General features: G+C 41.0%; 1 protein-coding gene across 1 annotated transcript in view; it reads right to left on the reverse strand.

Annotated features, from left to right (window-relative positions):
• Positions 1-976: 976 nt before the first annotated feature.
• Positions 977-24,658, reverse strand: part of SNX10 (sorting nexin 10) — a 29,268-nt gene continuing 5,586 nt past the window's right edge. The window contains exons 2-7 of the mRNA XM_062622765.1: positions 20,904-20,955; positions 14,933-15,019; positions 12,383-12,483; positions 11,569-11,667; positions 3,269-3,484; positions 977-2,803 (exon numbers count right to left, since the gene is read on the reverse strand). Of these exons, the coding sequence (XP_062478749.1) occupies positions 2,725-2,803; positions 3,269-3,484; positions 11,569-11,667; positions 12,383-12,483; positions 14,933-15,019; positions 20,904-20,927 (606 nt within the window). The 5' untranslated portion in view covers positions 20,928-20,955 and the 3' untranslated portion in view covers positions 977-2,724. The remainder of the gene's footprint in view (positions 2,804-3,268; positions 3,485-11,568; positions 11,668-12,382; positions 12,484-14,932; positions 15,020-20,903; positions 20,956-24,658) is intronic.

Genomic DNA, 24,658 nt, shown 5'->3' on the forward strand with positions numbered 1-24,658 from the left:
GCAGGTTTAAATGCAAAATAGAAAGTAGTAACTTGTTTTATTTAATTACTTAAAGGCTTTTAAGAAATCATAAAAAACAGGATATAAAGTTCGAAGCAAAAGCGAAGCTTCTGAGTGCGGAATTATTGCAATTAGATATAAATCAGCAATAGTAAATAGACAATATTACAAACTAGATATGAGCCTGTTTAAAAGAAAACCTAGCAGGAAATAACAGCATTATTCAAAACTAATAAGAATCAAAACACCAGCAACCAACTGATCAAAATATGTGACAGTATTGAAAAAAAAAAAAAAAAAAAAATCACCAAATCACTGAAGTCACAAAAGACATTAAAATTATTTATTTTTTTTTACGAATTTAAATTTGTAACAGTTACGTCTAGCGTTCCAAATTAAGCCATTTTGTTTACAGCATTTATATGCAGTTACATGCCGCTGATACAAAAAGATGACATAGTAGACAGCATAGAACACTTTCCTTCCCCTTTAATGAGAAAAATTCCAGTAATACGAGCTACACAAACAACATTCAAAAGCTAAGTATTTAAACAATTTTCTGCCAAAGCTGGGAATAACGTACAGTTACGGTGGTCTTTGAATTATTGAACAGGGTGACAAAGAAAATACCAGAAGAAAAACAGAGTTATTAGAAAACAAATATTTGTTTCAGAAACATCTTTTGGAAAACCTTCACTGGCATACAGATAAGCTCCTAAAATAAAATACAGCCCCAAATGCTCTCCTAAACCTTGCACTGCTGTAACGTTCATCACATGTGAGTAGGCCAGAAATGTAAAGTGCTTCAACAGTTTATCTCAGTCATTCAAAACAGAAAAAAAAAAAACACTCCCTTTCTACTGCATAAAATAATATTAATAGCTCAGACATTATTCCAGGTTTTGCTTTTATATTTTCCCCATCTTTCAAATAAATCTGCTAAACATTTTTTCTTGTGATGTGCCATCTTAAAAAAAAAAAAAAAGAAAATCTATCAAAAATCTATCAAGCAATCAAAAATCTCTGCCTGGCAATAACAGCTATTTTTTTAAGCTACTTTTAGTGATAACTTGTTGCTTTAATTAAATGTTATCACTTTTCCATTAAAATAGCATTGCTGCTAACTCACAGGCTGAGAAGGTGAATAGATAGATTTGTGCAAATAAGTAAGACCCCACAAAAAGAAACATGGATATTAATCTTATAAAAGTGCAACCATCAACAAAATACAGTGGCTTAAAAGTAGTTACCTAAGAGATGTTATTCTTGGGCTACTAAAACATGCTTCTAAAATTACGCAGATTCCCATCTGGATGCTTTAATAAAAGCATGCCTGCACACGTCCATGCTACCTTGTATTAGATAGCCATTTAACAATGTATTGTTTCCATAATTCACAGGTTTAATATGCTCCTTCTTTGACAATATGCACAGAATTCTTAGAATATACATACATATAATTCTCTGTTCCTAGGCTGGTAACCATCTCTCTGAAGTTAATGGGAGCTTTGCTAGGCTGGTCAGACCCCCTAGCTCTTTTTAATAGCAGTTAAATGTCAAATATAAATACAACACCATAGTGAAACATATTCCTTTGACAGAATCTGGGACAAGACACTACACAGCTGCTGTTACCAATAAAGAGCAAAACTGACTTTTAATCAAAATAAGTGTTGCTGGTTACAAAGTTGTGTTCAAGCCTGCCTTTTGTTTGGGGGAAATGTCAATATTCCAACGTGCTAACTACAGCCACAATGAAATCAGCAGCTCCGTTTACTCCCAAAGAGTGGAGAGGTCCATTTCTGTACAGCATGTTACAACTATGTGATTATCATCATCTCAGACAGGGAGATGTTTTAGGTGCTAAACTAAAACATCTCGCCTAGCATTTTCAGATATCTGTGCCTAAAGTTCATGCTGGGTGAAATCCCGATTCTAATGAGGTCGAAGCAAAATTCACCCTCAGTTTCAATGGGCCTCATCCAGGACTTTCACTGGGAATGAGTATCTGTCATTCCCTGGGAACTGAGAATCTCCAGCAAGACTAGAAATGATGTCATTTTTATTAATATTTCTAACTTCTAAGCAACCATGCTCAAGAATTTTGGCCTTCAGCTCTTCTGCATGATAAAACCAAGGTTTCCATAAACATTACAGAAAGACCAGACGAAGATATATTTATCTCTCAAATTGCCAGCAGCATATAGTTCGTACAAATGTTGTTTTGCTGATGTTGCTGAGCTACTTTCAAAAGTGAATACCTTGTGGGGTATGTAATTTCATCACCAATGTCAAATGACTTCTAAAGATGAAACCTCTAATGCAAATTACAAAAAGATGCTTTGAATATATTTGGTATGATATACCAACTTTTACGTGAGGAATTAAGTTTACTTTTTCAGATCTAAGACATGCACCGAACTGAGGGAAATACTGTAACTGCCGTGTATGTCAGCAAAGCATGACTTACCCAATACTGAAATTTTAATACCTAAAAAACCCCCTGAAATGTAATAGGTAGCGTGTAGACCTGAATCAACATAATGGAATCAACAAAGAAATATTACTGAGGTCTGTTTTGAAAATTTTATAAGGACATATGGTTGTATAGACGATGCTTCTTTCAGGTACACCTTACCGGCTCACCCGTGTTTGCATGGTACACATAACCAGAGAAGAAACTGCTTTGCACTGTCCTTAAGCTAGCAATGCAGGAATTATTTTTCATGACTCTTCAGAAGCTGGGCTTGTTTTACATCCACATGAAATGCTGTCATCACTAGGTCCGAGCCCGGAGGATGAACTGCAGAGAAGCAGAGAGTGAGGGGGGGGAGAACAAAAAAAAAAGGGGGGGGGGGAGGGAATAAAAGGAGGAAATTGGTTTTCACAACACACTCAAAGCCTGAGTAACAGAGGAGAACTTTAATTATCTCCAGTCACAAAGAGAGACAGGAAATTTGGACTTTTAATTAGCCATTTGGAGTGCAGTTGGATATTTTTTTAGCAAGATAATTTAAACGCGAATAATTCAAGTCTGACTAAATGAAATTCACATAATCAGAATGCAGATAATTGAATTTCTACTGCATTCATTAATTCAGTGTGGAGGTGTGTGTGAAGACTTCTATGATGAGCTGTCACAGCTCAATAAAATCTCAGTCAATTAATTTTTTCATTATCTTAGTATTACATCAACAAAAAAAGTGAAGCATGCGTGTGTGTGTGTATGGATATATAATCTCCGAAAGTGAGGAAATGCAGAAATCACCTCTCTGAATCAGAGTCTGTGTCGTTCTTTCCTTTTTTTCCTTCTTCATCTTCTTTAGGAAATCGTCTGTTCAAAGAGGCAAACTTATGAATCGCATCAGCAACAGTGTATTTGGTCTGTCCAGAGACACAAGCCTCCATATCTTCTGGGCTTAGCTGAGTCTGTAAGAAGAGGTGAAGCCTACTGTCTGAGAGCAACAGTGCATCTTGTAGGATCCTGGAAAAAAAGGGGGAAAAAAAGTTCCAGTATTTTTATATTCATGCACATACACACATATAAAGTGTTCTACCAGAACAAACTGTAAACGATGTCCTGCTTTTAAGTTTTCAGATGAATCCTAAAATCAACAACAGGAGGTAACGAACACGTTAAAATTATGAGGTGTGTGTTACTTTCTTACTACGTTATTTGGAATTTTAGGTGAGTAAAAACACAAAACTAACAGGCACATCTGCTGTTAGAATAACTTCAAGGACATTTCTTCCATTTAACCATCTGTTATTACCACACGGATCAATTAATGATTTTTAGGCAGTTGGAGGCATATACTCTTACAAAAATTTGGTCTCCATTTGGGAACTCTTTGTGTTTGTTTTAAGAGCTAAGCTTTGCTAAGAGTTATGTCACCAATTTCTGTGGTGGGGGAAAAGAAGTGTGTACAGAGACAGAGGACTTCATATACATGGAGTGTCAGGAGTTTGAGATACCTGGAAACAGCAGAGACAACACTAGCCAAAAATCATTTACACTTTTGCACATACGCATACATTTAAGCTAGACTGAAAATGCCAATACTGAACACTGGTTTAAATTTATTTGCAATTTTCAGAAAATATAGGCATCATTTCAGCTATTTTTTCAAAAGTCTGTTTTAATCTTTGTTTTAGATGTATTTTAAATTAAGTCATCACATAAATTTAGCATAAAGTATTTACTTACATCAAGTGGGAGTAAACAAAATATAATACATTCCAGTAACACAAAGTTGTAGAGATAAATTCTCAGTCTTTGTAGAGAGTTGTAAGATAATTATCATTATTTTTGGAGGGGGGAGGTGGGGAAGAGGAAAGCAACTTTTCTGCAACATTTCTCTGAAGAAGGAATTTTTTAATACACAAATCCTAGAATGATTAACAAGAGACTTCTTAATTTAATATGTACATATAATCTTACTCATGTAATAGTCATCAGTGCCTATGACCATGCCAAACAGTGCTCCATGGAAAATTATTAAAGTATCTTTAAACAAATCAAAACTTTTACGAGTCAATATTTACTTATTTCTACCCATTTAGATTACAGCCATTACGAAAAATGTCACTGCTATGCAGTAGGAAACCAGAGAGGATGTTAATGTAAGAACAAGTAAGAGCAGAAAGAAAGAAAAATACTGCATTCTATAGGTACTCAGACTAAAATGGAAAAGTGTAACTGAGTAGTTCTTCCTCTCAAATAAGATTAATGGTGTGTTTGCACTGTAATGTTTTAAAACAAATATGTTCTGAAAACTGTTCTCTAAAGTGGCCAACATTATAATAACGTTAGTAACACACAACAGGATTTGTGGCTTCATCTAAGCCTCCAAAAATCTGCCAAATCAAAGTAAGTAATAAGACATATCTAGCTGAAAATGGGCAATATTCACGTACATGCACATTTCATTTGCCTAGGTAAACACACAGTCTCAACCAAATAACTCAAACTTTGACACCTTCCAATGAGGAAACGTCTGCAACGGCCCTAATGATCTACCAGGTGCATTTGAAGTTCAGTCTCAGAAGGAGCAGATTTCACTGAAGTTCAAAATGAGCACGTTCCATACCTAGAGAAAGCCTTTTTAATCTGATCTAAATTCTCATAATCTTACTTTAAAATAAACATAGCAAATAGATATCTGTAAAATCATTGCACACAGTGTGTCAATATACAGAAAAAGTTCTTCATAGTCAGTAAAGCCAGCAAATGCTGCGTAAAAATGATTTAAACCCCAGAATTTACAGAGCTACACACATTCACAGCAACAGCTTCACGAATACAGTTTGAAAAGCCATCATTCAGCGGCCACTAAAAGAGGATTTCAGCCTTGGCTCTTGATAAACGTACATTCCAAACAAAGACAAACACTGCAACAAAAAGTAAAAAAAGTATCATTTCGCACAATAAATCCACATTCATAGTTTATGCAACTGCGGGAGTAAATATCCTCCTTCCTCTTTTCTTCCTCTTAAAAGAAGAGGAAAAGTAAAGCTGGAGTTTACTGTAGAGTAACCAGAGTTACTGTTTTTCCCAGGCTTAAGAGCACAACGAGGGGATGCACATTTCTGCAATTCTAACATTTGCGTGTCTAATATCAAGTGACCCAGCAAAAAGCCAAGACATTAAAATCTGTGGATGGCATTTAGTTTCACAGATTTTCCTCTTGCCATACCTTCAAAAGTTTCCTGCCAACCAGCGCAAACACAAGTAACTAACTGTTCATGAAATTACACTACACTTACAGCTCTGTTGCTGTTTGAAATGTTATTTTATTTTCTTTATAAAATAATGGGTAATCTTTAAAATTGATTTTAGATGGTTTGAGGCATTACACCGGAGAAGTAATGAGCACTAATGTCAATGATATTGGACACAAATTCATTTTAGCTTTATTTCATGTCCAGTACAATTCTACTAAGCCTTGAACTGCTAAAGCACTGTTATTAACTCAGCAGTAACCTAACACATGGAACAGCAAACAAAACTGATAAGAGTACAGACTGATCAGGACCTCAAGGCTACTGTCCTTTTTCTGCAGCTATAATTCAATTTCCAATTTTACTTTACATTGGTCTCATTATTTCACAGTAATTTTCTTTTCTGCTTCATAGTGCCATCTGGAGGTGAAAGGATTGAAGAGAAACCAAGGCAAAGAAATGGAAAGGTGATCATAAAGCCAATCTCACACACACACACACATATATATATGTTCATACAGGGGGAAGGGACAAAACACCCAGTGCATTTTGCAAACCATTTAAAACCACCCTGAAAGCAAATACATGAACCTTTTTCACCCAGTGGCACCCCTGAAGGATTTCTTCCTTTTAATTAAAAATTAATGTGCCTTTCCCACCCCCTCTGAACCAACAGGTTAGATTGCTTCTTAATTGCGTTCTTCAAGCAATCAAAATGAGAAATAAATTCTCTGCTATCTGTAAGCATTATGCTTTCCTGTTCAAAATACTCCTTCAAGGGAATAGCCACACATTTGTTACCAGATGGTACTACTAGTATTAAGTGCTGGTGTAGCTGTTGCTCTCTAGGGCTTTTGCTGTCCTGGGGACTCAGTGTGTGAAGGGTTGTACATCTAAAAAAGCAGATCTGGCTCGAAGGACTTGAAGAATCAAAGTCACAAAACACCAGCTAACAAATTAAAAAGGCAGGAGGAGAGGCAGTGTCACAATATTAATACTCGGATGTCTCAGCAGAGACTGAGCGCGTGCGCAGCTTCGACACAACCAGTAGCACTCCCAGTGCTTCTCCAACAGTTTTATTACAGCTGGTGTCAGTGCAAAGCTGCTGCTACAGCAATGTAAATCAGCTCTCGCTGCTGCTGCACTAATGGAAGAGTCACGGCTCACGGTGATAATTCCTATAAACTGACTGAGCATATTTAAGAGAACAACAGACTTTCAGCGCACGCCTGGAGTAGGAACCAAAGGCTAAATCCTGCAAGTCTTGATCCCATCAGCAGTCATTACTTGTCAGAGATCTCACTCCTCTCAGCCAGACTGCTCACACGCATAATGACTACTTATGTGATTAAGGGGGCTGCAGGATAAGGCTCTACATTTGAATTAGAGATAATGAAATCATTTTTTATTCACAGCCACGTGAAGTCTTGTTTGTAAGCTTTCAGTAAATGCTCGGGATCTCCAAACCTTTAAAGAAGAGGGACCGAAAAATGTCACTTCACAACCAGAAGAAATAATGTTATTTTTGAGGAAACGCTGGATACTCTATGATTATTTCTCCTTCCCCATGTTTTGGCAAGGACATTTACAAAAGACAAAACATGTGTTTTGTCTTATTTGGACAAGGGCCAAAATCTGGTTTTCTTCAACATGATTTTATTAGGTATATTATACACTGTTCTGCTGCAGGAGAACAACATATGGCTGAACAGTACAACTTAATCCTAACTAAAGATTTCCTGTATCTGCTGTAACCTAATACAATGACAGATGCACGCTCACATGTGTGTGGAAGGTTAACACTCCCGATTTTGTTTTCGACAAATTTACTCTACCCATTTACATCATATCATGAGAGCAAGTGGGGAGAAAAGCCAGGAGCGGAGAGGCAGGGAATGACAGCCTATGCTGTGGTGCCCTCTATTGAGCATCCAGCCCCTCGGCCCCAGCAAACAAAGCCCCAGTTTCCTCTTAAAATAAGCCAACTGTGTCTTCTCCTTCATTTTTTTTATCAGGGAGGAAATATTACTGATAGCAAGCAACCGTGAAGCAACTGTTGGGCATCTGATAATGCATACATTTAGGAAAAGATTAAGCGACATGCCCCTGCTGGGCATTACTCACTTTGCTCACCAGACAGGAAATACGAGCAAGGCTCCATTGGAAAGGGGCAGCCACCACTCACTTAAGGAGATCCCACCTGCCCCATGGCCACCGATGCTCCTGCATTGGCCCTGGCAGGCCGGCATCCATCCCCTTTGGAGCCAGTCTCCTGCTTTCCACATCCCCAAGAAAGCACCCAGCAGAGACACCTCCAGCAGGGTCCTCTGACCCTGCACCAGCTCTTGCCTGTGGGACTGTGGTGGGTAAGGTAAGGAGGCTGAGGAGGAGCCACCTCCAGGGAATGGCTCTGCCTTAGGTAGCCAACTTTTGGGTGGCTTGCTCACTCCAGCACCAAGCGAGCCCAACACAAAGCCACCTGGAGCAGCAACACCATGGATGCCCTCCATCTCCCCTGGGTCCAAGTTACTCAAAACTCCTACTACCTCTTCCACTCCATCATAAACTGCATGCTTGAACACTATTGAAGACTAACCCTTTTTCCTCAACAACACTTTTTTTTGCATCCAGCTACATTAAAAATAAAAAAAGTCAGTAATGGAACCAAATTTAAAACAGTTTTGCTTATTAGTTTTCTAATAAGCAAAGCCAAATGAACTTCTGTGAAGGTAATCTAAATACCACAGTTAAACCTGTGCAGCTACAAAGGCTGGAAAGCAAAGAGGATTTTACAGAACTTTATAAGATAGTATTTTAATTTTGACCTCTGATTTAAGAACAAGCCTCTCCTGTGAATTTACAGATATCCTCAAAGGATGAGGATACTTACCAGGAAAAACACATAATTTTCCTTATTCTTACAAAGTAATTCATAATTGAAGAGGGGCTAGCTGACTTCCGTTAATGCAAATGGCCTCTTGAAATATTAAATTATGCCCAGACAAGATGTGAGCTTTACAGCTCTTCATCACTCAGAGATAATAACCTGCGAGACAAGGTCTTACCCTGCATTTGTGTAGTAAAGCCAAATCAAAATGGGACACCTGTTTCCAGATTTCACCAAAACTCTACAGAGCTTTGCTTTAGTTTCCAGCTGTTGGCCCAGTTCTCACACTGCTGTGCTCAGATCAGAGATGCTTTACAAAGGCTCCATCTAAGTACACACCTTGCCCAGTGCTAACTTGTTCTGGAATGACACGTGAAGGAGGACAAGAGCCATCCACATGTAGGCAATATGGAGCTGCTCCCAGGGCCAGAAGACAAGTACCAGAGAGCCTCCAGCCACTTGATCCTTACTCCTCAGGTATGTGGCTCCTTCCTGCCTGGGCAGACACCACAGCAACCTGCTCACGCAGCAACGGGCACAGGGCACAAACTGAGACTGTGAAAGATCTAAACTACATTTCAGGGAGAGCTTGGATCCTGGTAACCTCACAAGGCACCAAGTTCAGAGAGGAGCTTGGTTCCTGCATCACATGTGGCCTTTGCAAAATGTTACCTGCAAACCTCTCCCGTGACAGGTCCATGTAAGGTTGGATGCCCCATCCCTGGCAGTGTTCAAAGCCAGGCTGGACAGGGCTTGGAGCAACCTGCTCTAATGGAAGGTGTCCCTGCGCATGGCAGGGGGCTGGAACTGGATGAGCTTTAAGCTACCTTCCAACCCAACACATTCTGTGAATCCCATTCCTTCCCACTGCCATAAAGAAACATCAGCACAGCTGTGAGCTTCTGCATGGTGACTGCCGTTATTGCTGAGGTGCTTTGCAGTTCTGAGTTACATCACTCCATGCAATTACTTTCTGGATCCCTTTTCATCCCCTTTCTAATATACCAGGGAGATACCCCTGGAACTGCCACACTACAAAACATGCCTAGAGCTTTAGTAAAGTCAAGTGTGTATGTGTGTGTATGCATACACTTGTTATACACATAATTATACACACACTTGTTAACTATCCCACAAATTCAGTTTCAGAGAAAGAAATCATGGCAGCCTAGCTGAGCAAGTGAAAAGATGCCTTCTGCCTGCAGCAGGAGCACAAAAGTGCTAGCCAGCAGAGGGCAATGGTACAGCACACAAAGTGCCAAACCAATCCATCACAACACAATCCCTGATAATTCCTTCCAACTATTTCCCAGGGCCGAGAGAAAGCTGACACCTTTCTAAACAACATCAAGTTCAAATACTTAAATCATCACCTTACAACAGCGATGTCTCTTTTCTCACTCCTAGACTAATAGCAGCAAGGTAAAACACTCCACATCCTGCCATTTTCTGCTGGCACTACCTTTAAGCTACAGACATCCAAAATCAGAGGGTGAGAATGTGTTTTAAGAGAATCTACCTCTGTTTTGCCTTTTGAAGCACAGACAGCAGTCGTAAATACTTCTTATGCTGAAATACTATCCCCAGTTACCAGACTGACCTCTTTGCTCTTTTAAGACGAGTGATTTTGGAAACGCACTACTCTATGGGGCAGCACAGCTGAGCCAGAACTGCTCAGGCTCAGGGACATGGGCTACCACACCCTTTGCATGACCATTAGTATTACTGCCTCTGGAAGCAGTCACTCTATTTCACTATCCTTCTTTCCTGAGCTGCAGAAAAAGCCTCTGATGCTTTTTTGCTTTCCCTTCCCTGACTCACATGCCTTCAACCAGTATTTATTGGCTATCCTTTTGGCCACAGATCCTATATAACTGTATACAGAACATTACTCCTGCAGCAGTTAGTTTTCCCTGTCTTCAAGCTATTAAGCCTAACAAATATACCTCAGGACCAATGATTTGTTGTCTGTTAGGGTGGCTTATAATTAGAATACACTGACTGGAGAAACAGTGGGTCTAATACTCCTCTACCTACTGACTACAAGACTTAAAGCCTGCTTAAATTATTTGCTTTTTTCCTTTGCTTGTGCAGTTCCAATTCACAGAGACATTGATACTGAAGGCAGATGAATAGTCTCTACACGCAGTGTTTTAGCATGCCCTTACCCCGAGCAGTGACTAAAGAGCGCCTGCAAATGTATGCACAATTCCTGCCCCAGCAGCTGTGAGCAGCCTCCTCTCACACCAGCAGTGCCAGGGTACCACGAGAATGGCAGAGGAAGCAGAAAATTACACCAGTGGGGTCTCTGCCACTGCAGAAGGTGAAGTGGTTACAGCAGTGGGACTGAGGGATGCAGAACCGAGACTCATACAGTACTCCCTTGTAACACAGGTCAGGCTCTAGCTAAGTCTGATGAATGGTTTTATACACATTGCAGCTGTACTGAAAATGATCACAGCTGCTAGAGCTTGCTTATGTTAGTGGGGTTGGTAAACAAAGTAACTGGCATTATAGGAAATACCTGTGTTAGGAGATCTGGCTACAGAATTCTCACAGGCTCCCAGGGGCTTAGCTCACAAAGACACTGATTCTCCACAGACATGAAGAGAAGTATGTTTCTTTGTATGAGACTATCTAGCTTGCTCTTGAAAGCTAGAAATAGACACCACAGTGAAAGATCTCCTAACCTTAGTACACAATTGCAAAGTGACTTAAATCAAAAACTATTATTTATAGCTATCACAATGGAACACAATAGAAGAACCTCAGCTGAAGCTACCTCTCAGCCAATAGAGCTGAAGTCACGTGTATGAAATATGACTGTGCAAATAAAACCAAGTATGTAGCATGTACAGATGACCACACGGTGGCTCTCAAGTACCAGAGATGAGCTATAATAAACCAGACATTGATGACATCATAGAAATGCCAACACCTCCAGGATAGGCTGTACTTACTTTTCCAGGAATTCCTGCAGACCCTGCCGGCGATGGTCCACGTGATGAGGATTATTCATATTGAAAAAGGGAGTCTTAGATGGCAGGTCAGGTAGCTGTCTTTATAAACAAGAAGCAAATACACAGTTTAAACCAAATCTGAATCAGCAGAAGAAAATGCAATAAGCAAATGCCAACCCTGAGCATGTGCAAATCATGGGTCATGTTCCAGAAGCTCATGAAATCAAACCTGGGAACACAAGGCTGAGAAACTGGAGGGCTTCTCACACACCTCAAAGGGTAAAGGAAATTAATCTGATTTTTCTGTTCCGGTTGTTAAGCCTGCATGCATATCTGGCTGGGTCTTTAATAGTCCTTGCAGAACCTAAGCACATTCCAAAAGAGAGGACACACATACACTTATGCTAGGTTCCTATCTCTCCTACTTGTGCATAGCAAAAGGAAATGCAGATCAAACCTCTTACAAATTGGAGGGGGGCACACCAAATAGAGGCTATCACTAAAAACCACATTCAAATCCAGGTTGGATGGGGCTTTGAGCCTCCTGGTCTAGTGGAAGGTGTCCCTGCCCATGGCAGGATGGTTGGATCTGGGTGATCTTTAAGGTTCCTTCCAACCCAAACCATTCTGGGATTCTGGGTTTAAAGCAGAGAAAATGCACACAAGCAGAGAAAATGCACACAATACACTTCTGCAGTAAGAAACACTGGACACTTTCCAGCTTGGATTTCTGTAATTCTCAGAATTATGATGAAACAATCCTCCCCTTCTGTAGTTGACATATTATCAATTAACCATATATCAAGCTGCTTACATCAGCACTGCATTGCTCTGAAGCCTCTGTCGAAGCCAAACAAACTCTCGGAAGCGCCGTCTGACGCAGGATGTTTTCCTTGTGAAGCACATACTGTTTGTCTGTTGGGAAATCAAAAACTTTTTTAATCAGTAAATCAGCTTAAGATAAAGTGCAAGCATGGCATTAAAAACACACCCAAGATGCTAATCCCCGAGGTACCAGTGGACAGCTTGACATTAATTCAGTTGAGGTTAAGGACTGTGCTTTACCTAGGGCAGGACCGGTGACAGTTTCTACTGCTTCTCAGGGAAATACATTTCATTGTGTGCTTTCTTTTCAAAAGCAAGAGATCTGGGTTACGGTACAACTTGCAATAACAGGAAATACGATCTCTGTCTATTCTAATTATAATCCTGCAAACAGTTAGCTACATAGAGTTCTTCCAGTGTGCAATCTACTTAAATCAAATCAAAGAAACCAATGTGACTGCTCTCTGGAAGTAGGAGCATTTGGATTTTTTCCCGCAGATCACTATTAATCCACTAGGGGAAAAAAAAAGCTAATTCATCAAAAGGGAAACAATTCACAGAAATTAAATGCTTTTGCCAAATTGTCCTGTGGAGCGTATATTTAGATGAAACCCCACCTGCCAGACAGGGCTCCGTTATAAATGTGCTGCAGTCCAACCCACCCTCAATCACCTTGCAGGGGCCACAACTCCTAGACAGCCACATGATGCAGATTGCAGAGGGCCCAGAGATGCCAGCTTTCTGGTATAGATGAGTATCTGGGATACTTCACAGTTTAACAAGCCTCATGTTATAAGAGCTGGGCAGAAGTGCAACCCAGCTGGCAGACCCAAGATTTTGAATGCAGGGAGAAGCCTGGAGATGGCAGAACTAACCTAGAGACTTGGTGTCTGAAAGCGCTTGGCATTGTACTGGTAGGAAGCTGAGTGGATGCTTTTCAGCCTCAGAGATGCCCAGTGCTGAATCATGTAACACTGTGCTGGTTTTGGCTGGGGTAGAGTTAATTTTCTTCATAGTAGCTAGGATGAGGCTATGGTTTGGATTTGTGCAGGAAACAGTGTTTGATAACACAGGGATGACTTAGCTATTGCTGAGCAGTGCTCACATAGGATCAAGGACTTTTCTGCTTCTCACTCCACCTCCACCAGAGAGTAGGCTGGGGGTGCACAAGAAGCTGGGAGAAGACACAGCCAGGACCAAAGGGATATTCCATACCATATAACATCATGCTCAGCAATAAGCTATAGGGAAGGTTGGCTGGTGGGCCTCTGTTTAAGGACCAGCTGGGTATCGGTCAGTTGGTAGTAAGCAATTGCTTTCATTTGCATCACTTGTCTCTTCAGTTTTATTTCTCTGTGTTTTCTTTTTCACATTTTTATTATTATTTTATTTCAATTATTAAACTGTTCTTATCTCAACCCACAAGTTTTCTCACCCTCCTAATTCTCCTCCCCCATCCTGCTGGGGCAGGGGGAGTGAGAGAGCAGCTGTGTGGTGCTTACGTCCTGGATGGGGTTAAACCACAACACACTGAGTCTAAATGACACCACTGCAGCTTAGCAGCCCCTGAGAAAGCCATAACATACTTCTAATAAGAGACACCAATACCTCTGAAACAGTAACACAGCACCCACCCCACCACATCTACAGAATTCCTATTTACCAGAAGTCAAACTGCTTTGGAACCAGTACTAAACCACATCACAAGACTTAAGAGTTCTGCCACACAGGAGAAAGGTAAGATGGACATCAAATAAACCACCATTTGACTGCTTGCTGTCATTATGCTGAATGTTGAACCCTCCCACACAGGAAAGAAATGCTTTTGGTGTTGTGCCAACCATTAACCATGTAACTCAGTGTTCTCAAATCCCTCACCTGATAGCAGATACACTTCTTTTTTTACATTGCATTTAAAATCTCTGGAACTAGATTTAGAAAACAAGGATAACTCCTTCTGCACATCATTCACCAAAGAAGAATAATCAACAAAACAACACAGTATAGAGGACAGATTTAAAACACACAAGAACCATAATTCCAAGTGCATTCCCATTAACAAATGGTGGACTACAAGGATAAACCCAAATGTAGTTACTTGACATATCCAAGCACCCTTAAACTAGCATAACATGAATATCAAGGCACAGTGAAAACAACCCCAGCAACCAACTAACTTGGCAAAAAGAACTAAGGATAATTTAAAGTACAAATAACCAGATAATTACTTGAAAATAAAGTCTTTCTCCCATGAATCCCAGAACAACAAGCTAAGAATAGTCTGTTGCAAGGCATTGCAGAGTGCACACGTGAACACAATAGCAGGTTCAACTCCCGGCTCTGCCAGACTTGTTGCATGGCCTTTGGCCAACCCACCTTACCTGTTCCACTGTGTCTCAGTTGTTAAAAGGACAATAATATCCTCCAGCCTCCCAGAAGTGGTATATAGAAATTCCATTAATACCCCAAAGAGAACCCTGGCTTGGACAGAAGCAGCAATGAGAGCCCTAGGAATCTGTGCTGACATTTTTATACTTACATGAATAAATATCTCATAGTCTATGTAAGAATGCCATGAGTCTCCTTTGTGCGTCCTGGGGTCTCGCACCAAGACAGTTACAAATTCCTGCAAGTGCATAATAAAAATCAAGCAATTAATTTCTGAAGACAAAGGCAGCCTGAAAGACTCTCTTGATTGCTTTGCTCTTCCACAAACTGCTGTGCTCAGATTAAAAGCTGAACTGCTGCTTTATTGAATCTTGCAACCCTATAAAAGGAGAAGCAAAAAGCAATGAATCATCTGAGATACACCACATGACTGGGAAATTCTTTGCCAAATTTCTATCTTAAGAGGAATATTTCAGATTAAGTAATACTGTGAACAGTCAGACATGTTTCATGCATGGGAGATATGGTAGTCTCAGTAGCTACAAACCAAAAACCTAATGTTCAAAGTCACACGTGTATGAAAGAACCAGGCAGGTATTTTAGGATTTTCCCACACTTGCAATCAGTGTTCACAAAAAATGTGTTACAACCTGCCCATGTACCCAATATTACATATAACATTTTATTTGGTCCTTTTTTTTTGGCAGTTTATTTTTTTATCATTTATATCCATTGCTTTCAGGGATATGAGGTAACTGCTCAGTATCTCCACGAGGATCCAAAGAAGTGCCTTTTTCTACGCCCCAAATGACTTGCTCCAGAACAGTGGAAAAGGACGTAGCACTATTAACTGCCCCAGACACAGATTTCACGCAGGGAATCAAGATCTCAAGCCCAGTGTCTCAGATGTTGTGTGGAAGGGGATGAATCTTTCCCCTCTGCTGCATATACTTCCTAATACACCAGGAACTTAAGCCATGGAGTAGAGCCAAGGGTGCAGGATCTGGACACTTCTCTCCCAGTCTGCCCATCAACCTGCCCAAGAAAGCAACACAGCTGCACTGCAAACCAGAACTTCTCATTTTGGGAGGTCGATAGAGAGTATTTGTTGCAGAGGTTGTCATATCTAGTCCATTTCCTTGTAATTCCTACATTTACACAGTAAGTTAGAGGGATCCCAAAGGAGTGAGATAGACCTGTGGGCATTACTGTAATGTGACCAAGCACCACTAATAGGAACTGGAAAAGGCTGAAGAATTAAATGCTTCTGAGACTCCTCAGCTAATGACCATGTGAAAACTTGTACTGTATTAAAAAACAAAACCAAAAAGCCTACTAAATCTGTATGTTTATATTAAGACGGAAAAGGTTTCTTTAAAAAACAAAGGTTGAAAGTATGCTTAACTACCTGCTGTTTACCGATCAAATGAACAGACTGCCATTCTCCAGTTGCATAAACAAGCTATTCACCCAAAGAACTAAGCCAACCACTTAATGTCTCAGCTAAAGAAAACCTCATCATTTTAAGCTGTCGATACATTCCTCCACAAGAGAAAGGCACTGCACAAGACCTTCAGGTACAGGAACTGACTGTGGGAGGAATGACAGTGTCTCTGGTAAATAACATGCTTTTTTAGTACATCTTTGCATAAATCAAGAAATCTTGAACTAGAAGGCTCTGAAAACGTGTCTCTCCATGTCCAAACTGCAGATGTCAAGTCAACCTTTCACTTTCCAGCCAAGTCTTCTCCCCCACCACACACTTCAGTGTGCCACCAGCAGCTACCTTCCATGGACTGACAGGAGAACAATGACAGCCTTGAAAGGAAAAGATGTATTTTTCCTGAGTGTTCACTGCACTCTGCGCATGGCAGAGATGTGTTCACATCCTGGATTAAATAATCTGTCGCTCTGATTTCCAGATGTGGCTTGATGGCTGGATACAGCTCGTGGTTTTATCTCACTTAGCCCAGCTTCTAGTTGAAGGGGTGTTTTCTGCATTATTGCTGGATACCCTCTCAGTGTGTGTCATGAGCACCTCACCAAAGAAAGCCCATCTGAACAGCTCCCACCACCTCTGCTGCTTTTTTTCCTTACTGAAAAGTGCTAGAGGCCTGATTCTCCTCTGGAGCTTTTTAACCCCTTGCCAACATGGCACAAGAGGAACAAATGAACAGAGCTCTAATCATGTCTACCAGTGAAGGATCATGCCTTTACTTTTACAAAAGTGCTAGTGGGAACCATGAGGAAGTTATTCCCCCTCCTGAGCAGATCCTGAGCAATATGCTGAACACAGGAGAGGAAGCCATTTGTTGGTTGCTGTTTTTTCTGCTTGCCTCCCTGTCTATCGTATTTAGCACACATATATAGGCATGACATACTTTCAGACCCACCATAACATCTTTTCATATCTGTGGTTTCACATTCTCCCAAGTTTTTGTGCTCCCCAGCCTCCTACTTCCCCATGTCCCACTCTTCACCAGAGCTGCAGCTACTTCCAAACATACTTTCTTTTCTTTCCTGTACACTAGATGCATCAGTCCTGCAAGTGGGAGAAGAGGAATTATGCCAGGAAGCTTCAAATGGGGCACGGCTCTCCCCTTCAATTACTGCAGCCCAGAAGTCACATCTGCAGGTAGCCTAATCATAACCTAACCTCAGTCCCCTTCCTTTTACCTACTGCCCTACTGACTCCTCATTGCATTTCCTTTTGTTCAGGTTCCCCAAACCACTTCATTTCCAAGTAACCTCCTATAACCCCCTCCTTCGCACACAATCAAAATAATCTTAGAGGTAAAATGCTTCTTTCAACCTCTGTTATACCAAAGTATTATGGTTAAAAGTTGCTATTGGATATGTTGTGGGTCAGCTACAGGTTACCTTGTCAAGCATTCCAGACGAGATGATCCACACAAAAAACTCTACATTTTTAATTTCCAGTTAAATGGTCACCAGTTTCAATACTGAAGAAGTCAAGCACCCTTCAGACTCTACCTATAGAGGAAAAGGTAGCTGCTGTACATACTACAGCAGGCAGGTGTCCAGGCAGCATATCACTGAGCCAAGAGCCAAAGCGATTCATGGTACGGCAGAGCACCTCAGCAAACTGCATTCCTCATGCACAGTCACCGTGAGCTCCAGTTTGAAACACCAGGATTTCAGCAGCAGACTGGGTAGTTCTCTCCCTCCCACCTCCGTTATTTACCCAAGAATACTGACACTGAGTTCAGAATGAAGCAAGATAAACATTAAGCAATTAGAAAACAACCCCCAAAATGTACAGCCTTTCTCAAGATCCATGGTTACTTCCTCTAATAAACATCTCAAATCCAGGAAGCATTAATTCCAATTCCCATTACAGTTTCTCTGCTCTGAAACAGTGGCATTGCATACATAGACTACGCCTCTTCTTTTAACCTTTTAAAGCCTTCTCCAGGATACAAGATCCCACTGGGACAACAGCACTGACTTAATCAAAGCAGCCCCAACTGCCCAGTATAGATGCAGATACGCTGCCAGAAAAGGTGTTTATGCCTCCCTATCCCTATAAAAATAAGCTTGTGAAGGCCAATATTATATATAAGCTACGTCAGGGTCCAAACAGTTGTTGTTCTATGCCTAGTCCATCCTGTTCACTGGTCACTGTCACCAGATTACAGCAGTTTTGGGTAATAAATGCCTTTCTCCCCATCTTGCTATAAAAACGAGGATACTCTCAATAGGCATGTCTATCTTCAAGTAATGCACCACTCACCTAGAGGAGGTGAGACTGACCTCTTCCTCCCACAGTCCCCATGAAGACTAACTTAATCTTTTGTTACAAGACTGCACCACAGGGTAGCTGTACAACTTGGGAAGCAAAGCCCAAAGATAGCCAAGGTTCCAGGGACTTTTTATTTCATCAGCTGCAGTCCTTTTCAAGGTCATCTTCCCCCCACCCAGTTCTGCATGGTTTTTCCAGAGTTACAGATCTAGCTATTTTGCCACATTACTTATACTTCCCATTTTGGGGGTTTGGAGGTGGTTTGGTTTTGGTTTTTGAGGGGCACAATACCTGCATGCCTGTCATGCATTCAAGAATGATACATGTTCTATAATGATTAGCCAAAGAATTCTCTCAAAACCAGAACATACTGCTGACAGTTCAAAGTGTCCAAGCTTGGTAGTAGAGGCCTATTGTACTGGACACAACACAGTTTCAACATAGATCTACTGGGAAAAGTGTTATCTCCATTTATCCCTTCTTCCTGGAAACTGGAAGATAAGCATAACATGTTCATAAGCAAAACACTTCCGAGCCAAACTTCTAGTGCAGTAGCTTTGGTATGAATCCCAGCAGCCATGCTGGCCCAAATGTGCCCACGAAGAAGTTCAAATCTGCCCCAAAAGTAGTTGTTAACTTCCACAAAAAGTAGTTGTAACTACTTAACAAGCACGAATCAGCAGAGCAGCTTCTCTGGCTGGATGTGCCTTTTAATACCTGGCTAAACCAGCCAGTTCAGACATGGCACTTGTGGCATTTTCATACCCTGTCCTAAAGGCTTGGAGCAGTCCAAGTAGTTGGGTCACACATAAAGGACAAAACAGCCAAAGTGATCCCCAGGCCTGGTTTACACCTACTCCCTTATGGCTACAGCCCTGTGCAAAGAACAAGGGCAGCACTGAGGTCATGTAGAGGCAAGCACTGAAAACTGAAATGTTCCCATTTGGATTTGCCTCAAAAGGAAGACAGGCTGAGAGACCCGGGATTGTTTAGCCTGGAGAAGGGACAGCTTTGGGGGACCTTACAGCAACCTTCCAATGCCTAAAGGGGGCCTACAAGAAATCTGCAGAGAAACTTTTCACAAGGGCATGTAGGGACAGGACAACGAGGAATGGCTTTAAACTGACAGAGGGGAGATATTATGAAAACATTCTTTACTATGATGGTGGCGAGGCACTGGCACAAGTTGCCCAAATAAGTTGTGGTTGCCCCATCCCTGGCAGTGTTCAAGGCCAGGTTGGATGGGGCTTGGAGCAACCTGCTCTAGTGTAAGGTGTCCCTGCCTGTAGCAGGGGTGTAGGAAGTAGATGATCTTTAAGGTCCCTTCCAACCCAAGCCATTCTACCATTCTAAGAATACACCATAAAAGCAGCTGAAGCAAACACAAGAAGAAGACTTTATCTTTCCCCCAGCACCTCCTTCTCCTCTTGGAAATAGAATCATAGAATAGTTAGGCTTGGCACAATGCAAGGATTGCTCAGAGACAAGAATAAGCCAGAAGCTATATTACATAGAATTTAACCATAAAACCTGTGTTTCTGAGAAGCCTATTTTTAACATTTTCCTATTAGGAAAACAGGAAATCTGACATGGAAACATCTATTTTTAATATGGGGGGGGGGGGGGAGGGAATCTACCAAAAGGAGGAGGGCAAAAATAATCTGTCACTAGATGATTATTTGCATCAATCATTCCAGCTGCATTTTAATTCAAATCTCTGTGCCCAGGACCATATCAGGTGATAACCTCATGCTCCATGGTGCCACGGTTACACATACGATTAGTCAATAACCCCCAAGGAGTCATTTTCCACAAAGCTTCTGAGGAAAACAGAGCTTCTCATCAGGCTGCCTGTTACCAAAAGGATCAACCACACAGAATGTGGGGCTTTTCATGATGGGAATGTTGGCATCTTCACACATGCTGAGTATCAAGTCTGCTATGACTGGGACAAAATCTGTTGCAACTTTTAATGCTCATTGGGACTGAGCAAAAGTGAATGTGCAAGTGTGATTCTTGTGGTCCATGTATCTGCTCATCAGAGTTCAGACCCAGCTCCACCCAATATGTACTACAGGACTGATGGAGAGAATAGAGAAATCCAAATTATTTTACCCTGTCTCAGTATCTGAGTCTCTTATGCAGAGTCACTTACTTGCCTTATCTCTGATCCAGTGAATATTTGATTCTTCCATTAACCTTTAGCAGAAGGAGCTGTCACTCCAGAGCATTCTGTACCCTCGCAATTAAAGGCATGAAGAATACAACCAATCTTTCCTGGTCCGTGTGACACTTAATGAAATTCAATCCACCACCACTAATCTAGAATAATTTTTATTAAAGCTTAGACATGACTTACTTGTTTTTCGTGTTTTGGTGTCATCTTCACTGGTTTATATTAAAATATTAATCTGAAAAAAAAATTAGACACGAGATTGGCATTCAGTGGTTATTTGGAGGTCATTAGTACTTTTACTAGACATTAGTAAAGAGCAGACAGTGGCACACATACCATGAAAACATGTTTGCATTAATTATATCTAAGAGTTCATGAAAAATATCCCATTTTAGAAGGACTGGGTTCGTCCCCTTCTGAGGATACCTGTCATACACAAAAGCCCAGTGGTGCCTGTCCACCTCTGCAGGTCAAAGCTTCTTCTCATTGCTCTGAGAGCTGCGCTGGGGCTCAGCTTGCCCCCGCCTCCCAAGAGCTCGGCACAGCCAGCATCCCCAGTGCACAGACACAGCCCAGGCAGCACTGCCTGCGCCTTGTTCCCAGACACAGGTCTGTGTGACTGTGGCCAAGGTCCAGAGACACTGGAACATCTGAGTCAGCAGAATCAAGAGCCCCTCTCAACCGTTTCTTTGAAACGGAGGTAAGTAGAGAGACAAACTGCTTGGATCCTGCAGGCTAGCTAAAACTCAGGCTACATTTCAAGGTGTATGTGGTGGTCAAACCTCAGCATAGGGAAGTGCATAGCATAGCCAGGACAAATTAAAAAAAAAAACCACCATTAACTTATGTTCTAAGTCTCCTCTTTCACTGGAAATCCCAATGAATTTTTACCCACCTCTGCAGTCCTGCAAACCAGCCGTTTTGCTCTGGGCAGGTACTCACACAGGAGGAGCAGGACAGCTTTATTCACTTGCAAGCTTACATACACACTGCCTGCCTAAAAACAAATGCCATGCGAAAGATCTGCAGTTTGCCTTTCCCCTTTATTTCTCCCACATGCCATGGAGCCACTGCCAGCTAACACCTACCCTGAGCTATAAACACACCCCATTGCCTCCTGTTAAAAGTTAGCCTCCTCCTACCAAACTGAGAGTACCCACACAGGATCCCTCCTTCACCCCAGGAGCACAACTCCCTATACTGGTGCCATGGTAAGGATGGAGGCCACTCGAGCAGGAGAAACTGAGCAAAATCCTCCTGTACATCACTCCAGGCAGGTGCCTCGCATTGGAAAAAGGCGAATTTGCAGCTTTCTTAGGCTGTTGCCAGATGGCTGCAAACTGTTCACATGTGACCAGGGAAGACTCATTGCTATGTTTTTGGAGGTGGTTTGCTAAGGCTTAGCAATACACAGCTTAGAGCCTCTCGTTATTATACAACTATATATCTAGGTCAAACCCAGCTAAGGACTCCTGGACACCCAACCCCTCTTACAAATGCCTAGTTTTCAAATTACAACTTCACCTATTTTAATAAAGCAGAGCACAAAGATAAGCACACATATATCCATTTTACCAGGAAATTATTTTGAAACAAATGTATCTTTGTCAAATTTCTCTAGGATCAGTTATATAAAAATAGGATGCTCTGTCTCCAAATAGAAATGTCCATACACAGCACTTCACATCCTAACAAGTGCCATCAGTACGGCTCCCATCTTCATAAAGCCACCATTTCATTTCTATGACTGGGATGGCACTGATAAAAGCACAGAGGAATAGCAAAAACCTACACTCCTATTAAATTGTCTTTTTTAGTTTACTCACTGCATTTATGCTAACTGGGGTGCAGTTGTAAACCAATACAGTTTTGGTTTGGGGTTTCCTTTTCTGCTCTAGTTGAATGTTTTGTGGTGGTGTTTTTTTAAATGGCAATTCCATGTATTTTTTCTAGTTATATACCTTTATTTGATTGTGCAGGCTCGTTCTCTCCTGCCTCTTAGCTGATTTAAGTAAGAAATTATGCAAGCCCAAAATACTTCATTCCTGACACTGTCAGTGAATAACAGGGCTGAAATAACACATTTCATCTTGTCGTCTGTTCTTCTAATGAACGAGTTATATGCTGGTGCAGGCTAGAAAGAACAGTTTAAACTCCAAACAGCCATCACAGTTTTAAATATTTAATGATTAAAATGAATATTTCAGCACCAACAACCTTCCCAAAATAACTGAAATACATCATTTTTTCATCAAGTAATTAGAAAGAAAATAAAAAGGAAACCAAAGCCCACCAAAGCTGCCTTTTCCACTGATTCCAGCAACTCCAAAATTGCTCCAGTCATGCTGCAGTCACTCAAACACATACTGAATGCGGTATTCTGTCTGGTAGCAAGGCATGCATTTTGGGACTTAACACATGTAGAAACGAGAAAAGCAGAACAGTTCAGCTGTCTGCTTAAGAACATGCCTTTTTATCTTTAGAAAAACCCTACCCAAAACGCCGGTGATGGAGAGAAGCTGCCTTCCGAAGACAAACAGAAGGCTGCTTTTTACTCATAATAAGAATAAATCACTAACAGAAACGAACCAGTGCTGGGAAACAGAATCAAAACAGGCAGTGGTAGATCTGCAGCTTTGATAAAACACTTTCTGCTGTGACTGGGGGAAAACCTCATTGCTCCGAGTAAGTTTTTGTTCTGCTTCTGATCTATATCAGTCTGAAGAGGACTTTTATTATTATTATTGGTTGCATATACTTAATATAACACCCGCTGCTTGCAGTATAGATTTTTGATGGTTGTTAATTGCATAATGAACAAAACTGCCAGGTAACAGCTCCACAACTGCCAAAAATCACCACCCAAATGCAAAATGATTATATAGGATGAATTGCTATGCCTCCTGTAGCCTAAGAAGAAAAAAATCCGGGAGGGGGAAGCCAAACACAAGTACTGCAGGCTTTTTTTCTTAGGGATAATAGATAAACTGCAGTGCTCTTTGTAAGGATAATAGATAAATACAACTATTATATTTTATTTCATATTTTAGATTTTATTTTATATTTTAAAATCCAAATTAAAACAGATTACTTAATATTACTAGGCAAATACCCCTTTATCATGTAAATGGACTGCTGTTAATAGAGGAAGTAACTTCACTCCTACTTTCTCAAACTGAAAGATGAAAACTGAAGCAATACCACAAACAAATGCATAACAACTTGCCATAGGAACAGCACAAACAATGGGAGCCCTCCCGGCCACTTCATTAAGTAGCTGTGTTTAGTTGCACTGAAATTTCATTGTTTCACTCATTGCTGGGCAGTGGCCTGTGAAATGTTCTTGCCTGCTCTGGGACTGCTCACTGTGATTCCATATGGCCAGTGTTTTCCCTCAGCAATATATGTCGATCTTAGGCTCAAGAATTATCCATTCACCTACCTTTGGTTATTTCTAAACATATAACTAAAAGACCACCTTCAAGTTTTAATGGGGAATAGGGATGTACTTTTAGACTGTGGTCATGATTGAAAGTCCTACATAGTCACAAAGTCCTCAGCTGCACTTTCAAGGTTGTTCCCACCGCCAGTATCAAATGAAGCTTTCATTCAGCGCTTTGATGTGACCAAGACAGAGAGAGATCACAATTAAATCTCTAAATACTTAAAGAGCTTTCCTGAATTTTACATTTTGCTTACCTTAGCACTTGTAGAGAAGAATTTTAACCTACAGCCTGCAGAAAACTATATATAGGTAGCATACATTTATACATATAAAATGAACCATTCTGTGATGCCAAACTGACCACATCATAACATCCTGCACATAAAGGAATTGGGTACACTGCCATCACAGAAGTACTGATCCTCTTGATGGGGGGTGGGGGGATGTTCTATTCAAATGCTGTTCCCCAAGCAGGGACTTCCAGTCAATACAG

The sequence above is a fragment of the Pezoporus occidentalis genome, unplaced genomic scaffold, assembly GCF_034315485.1.
Source record: "Pezoporus occidentalis ecotype Australia unplaced genomic scaffold, CSIRO_AGI_Poc_V1 ctg246, whole genome shotgun sequence".
Classification (NCBI taxonomy): Eukaryota; Metazoa; Chordata; class Aves; order Psittaciformes; family Psittacidae; genus Pezoporus; species Pezoporus occidentalis.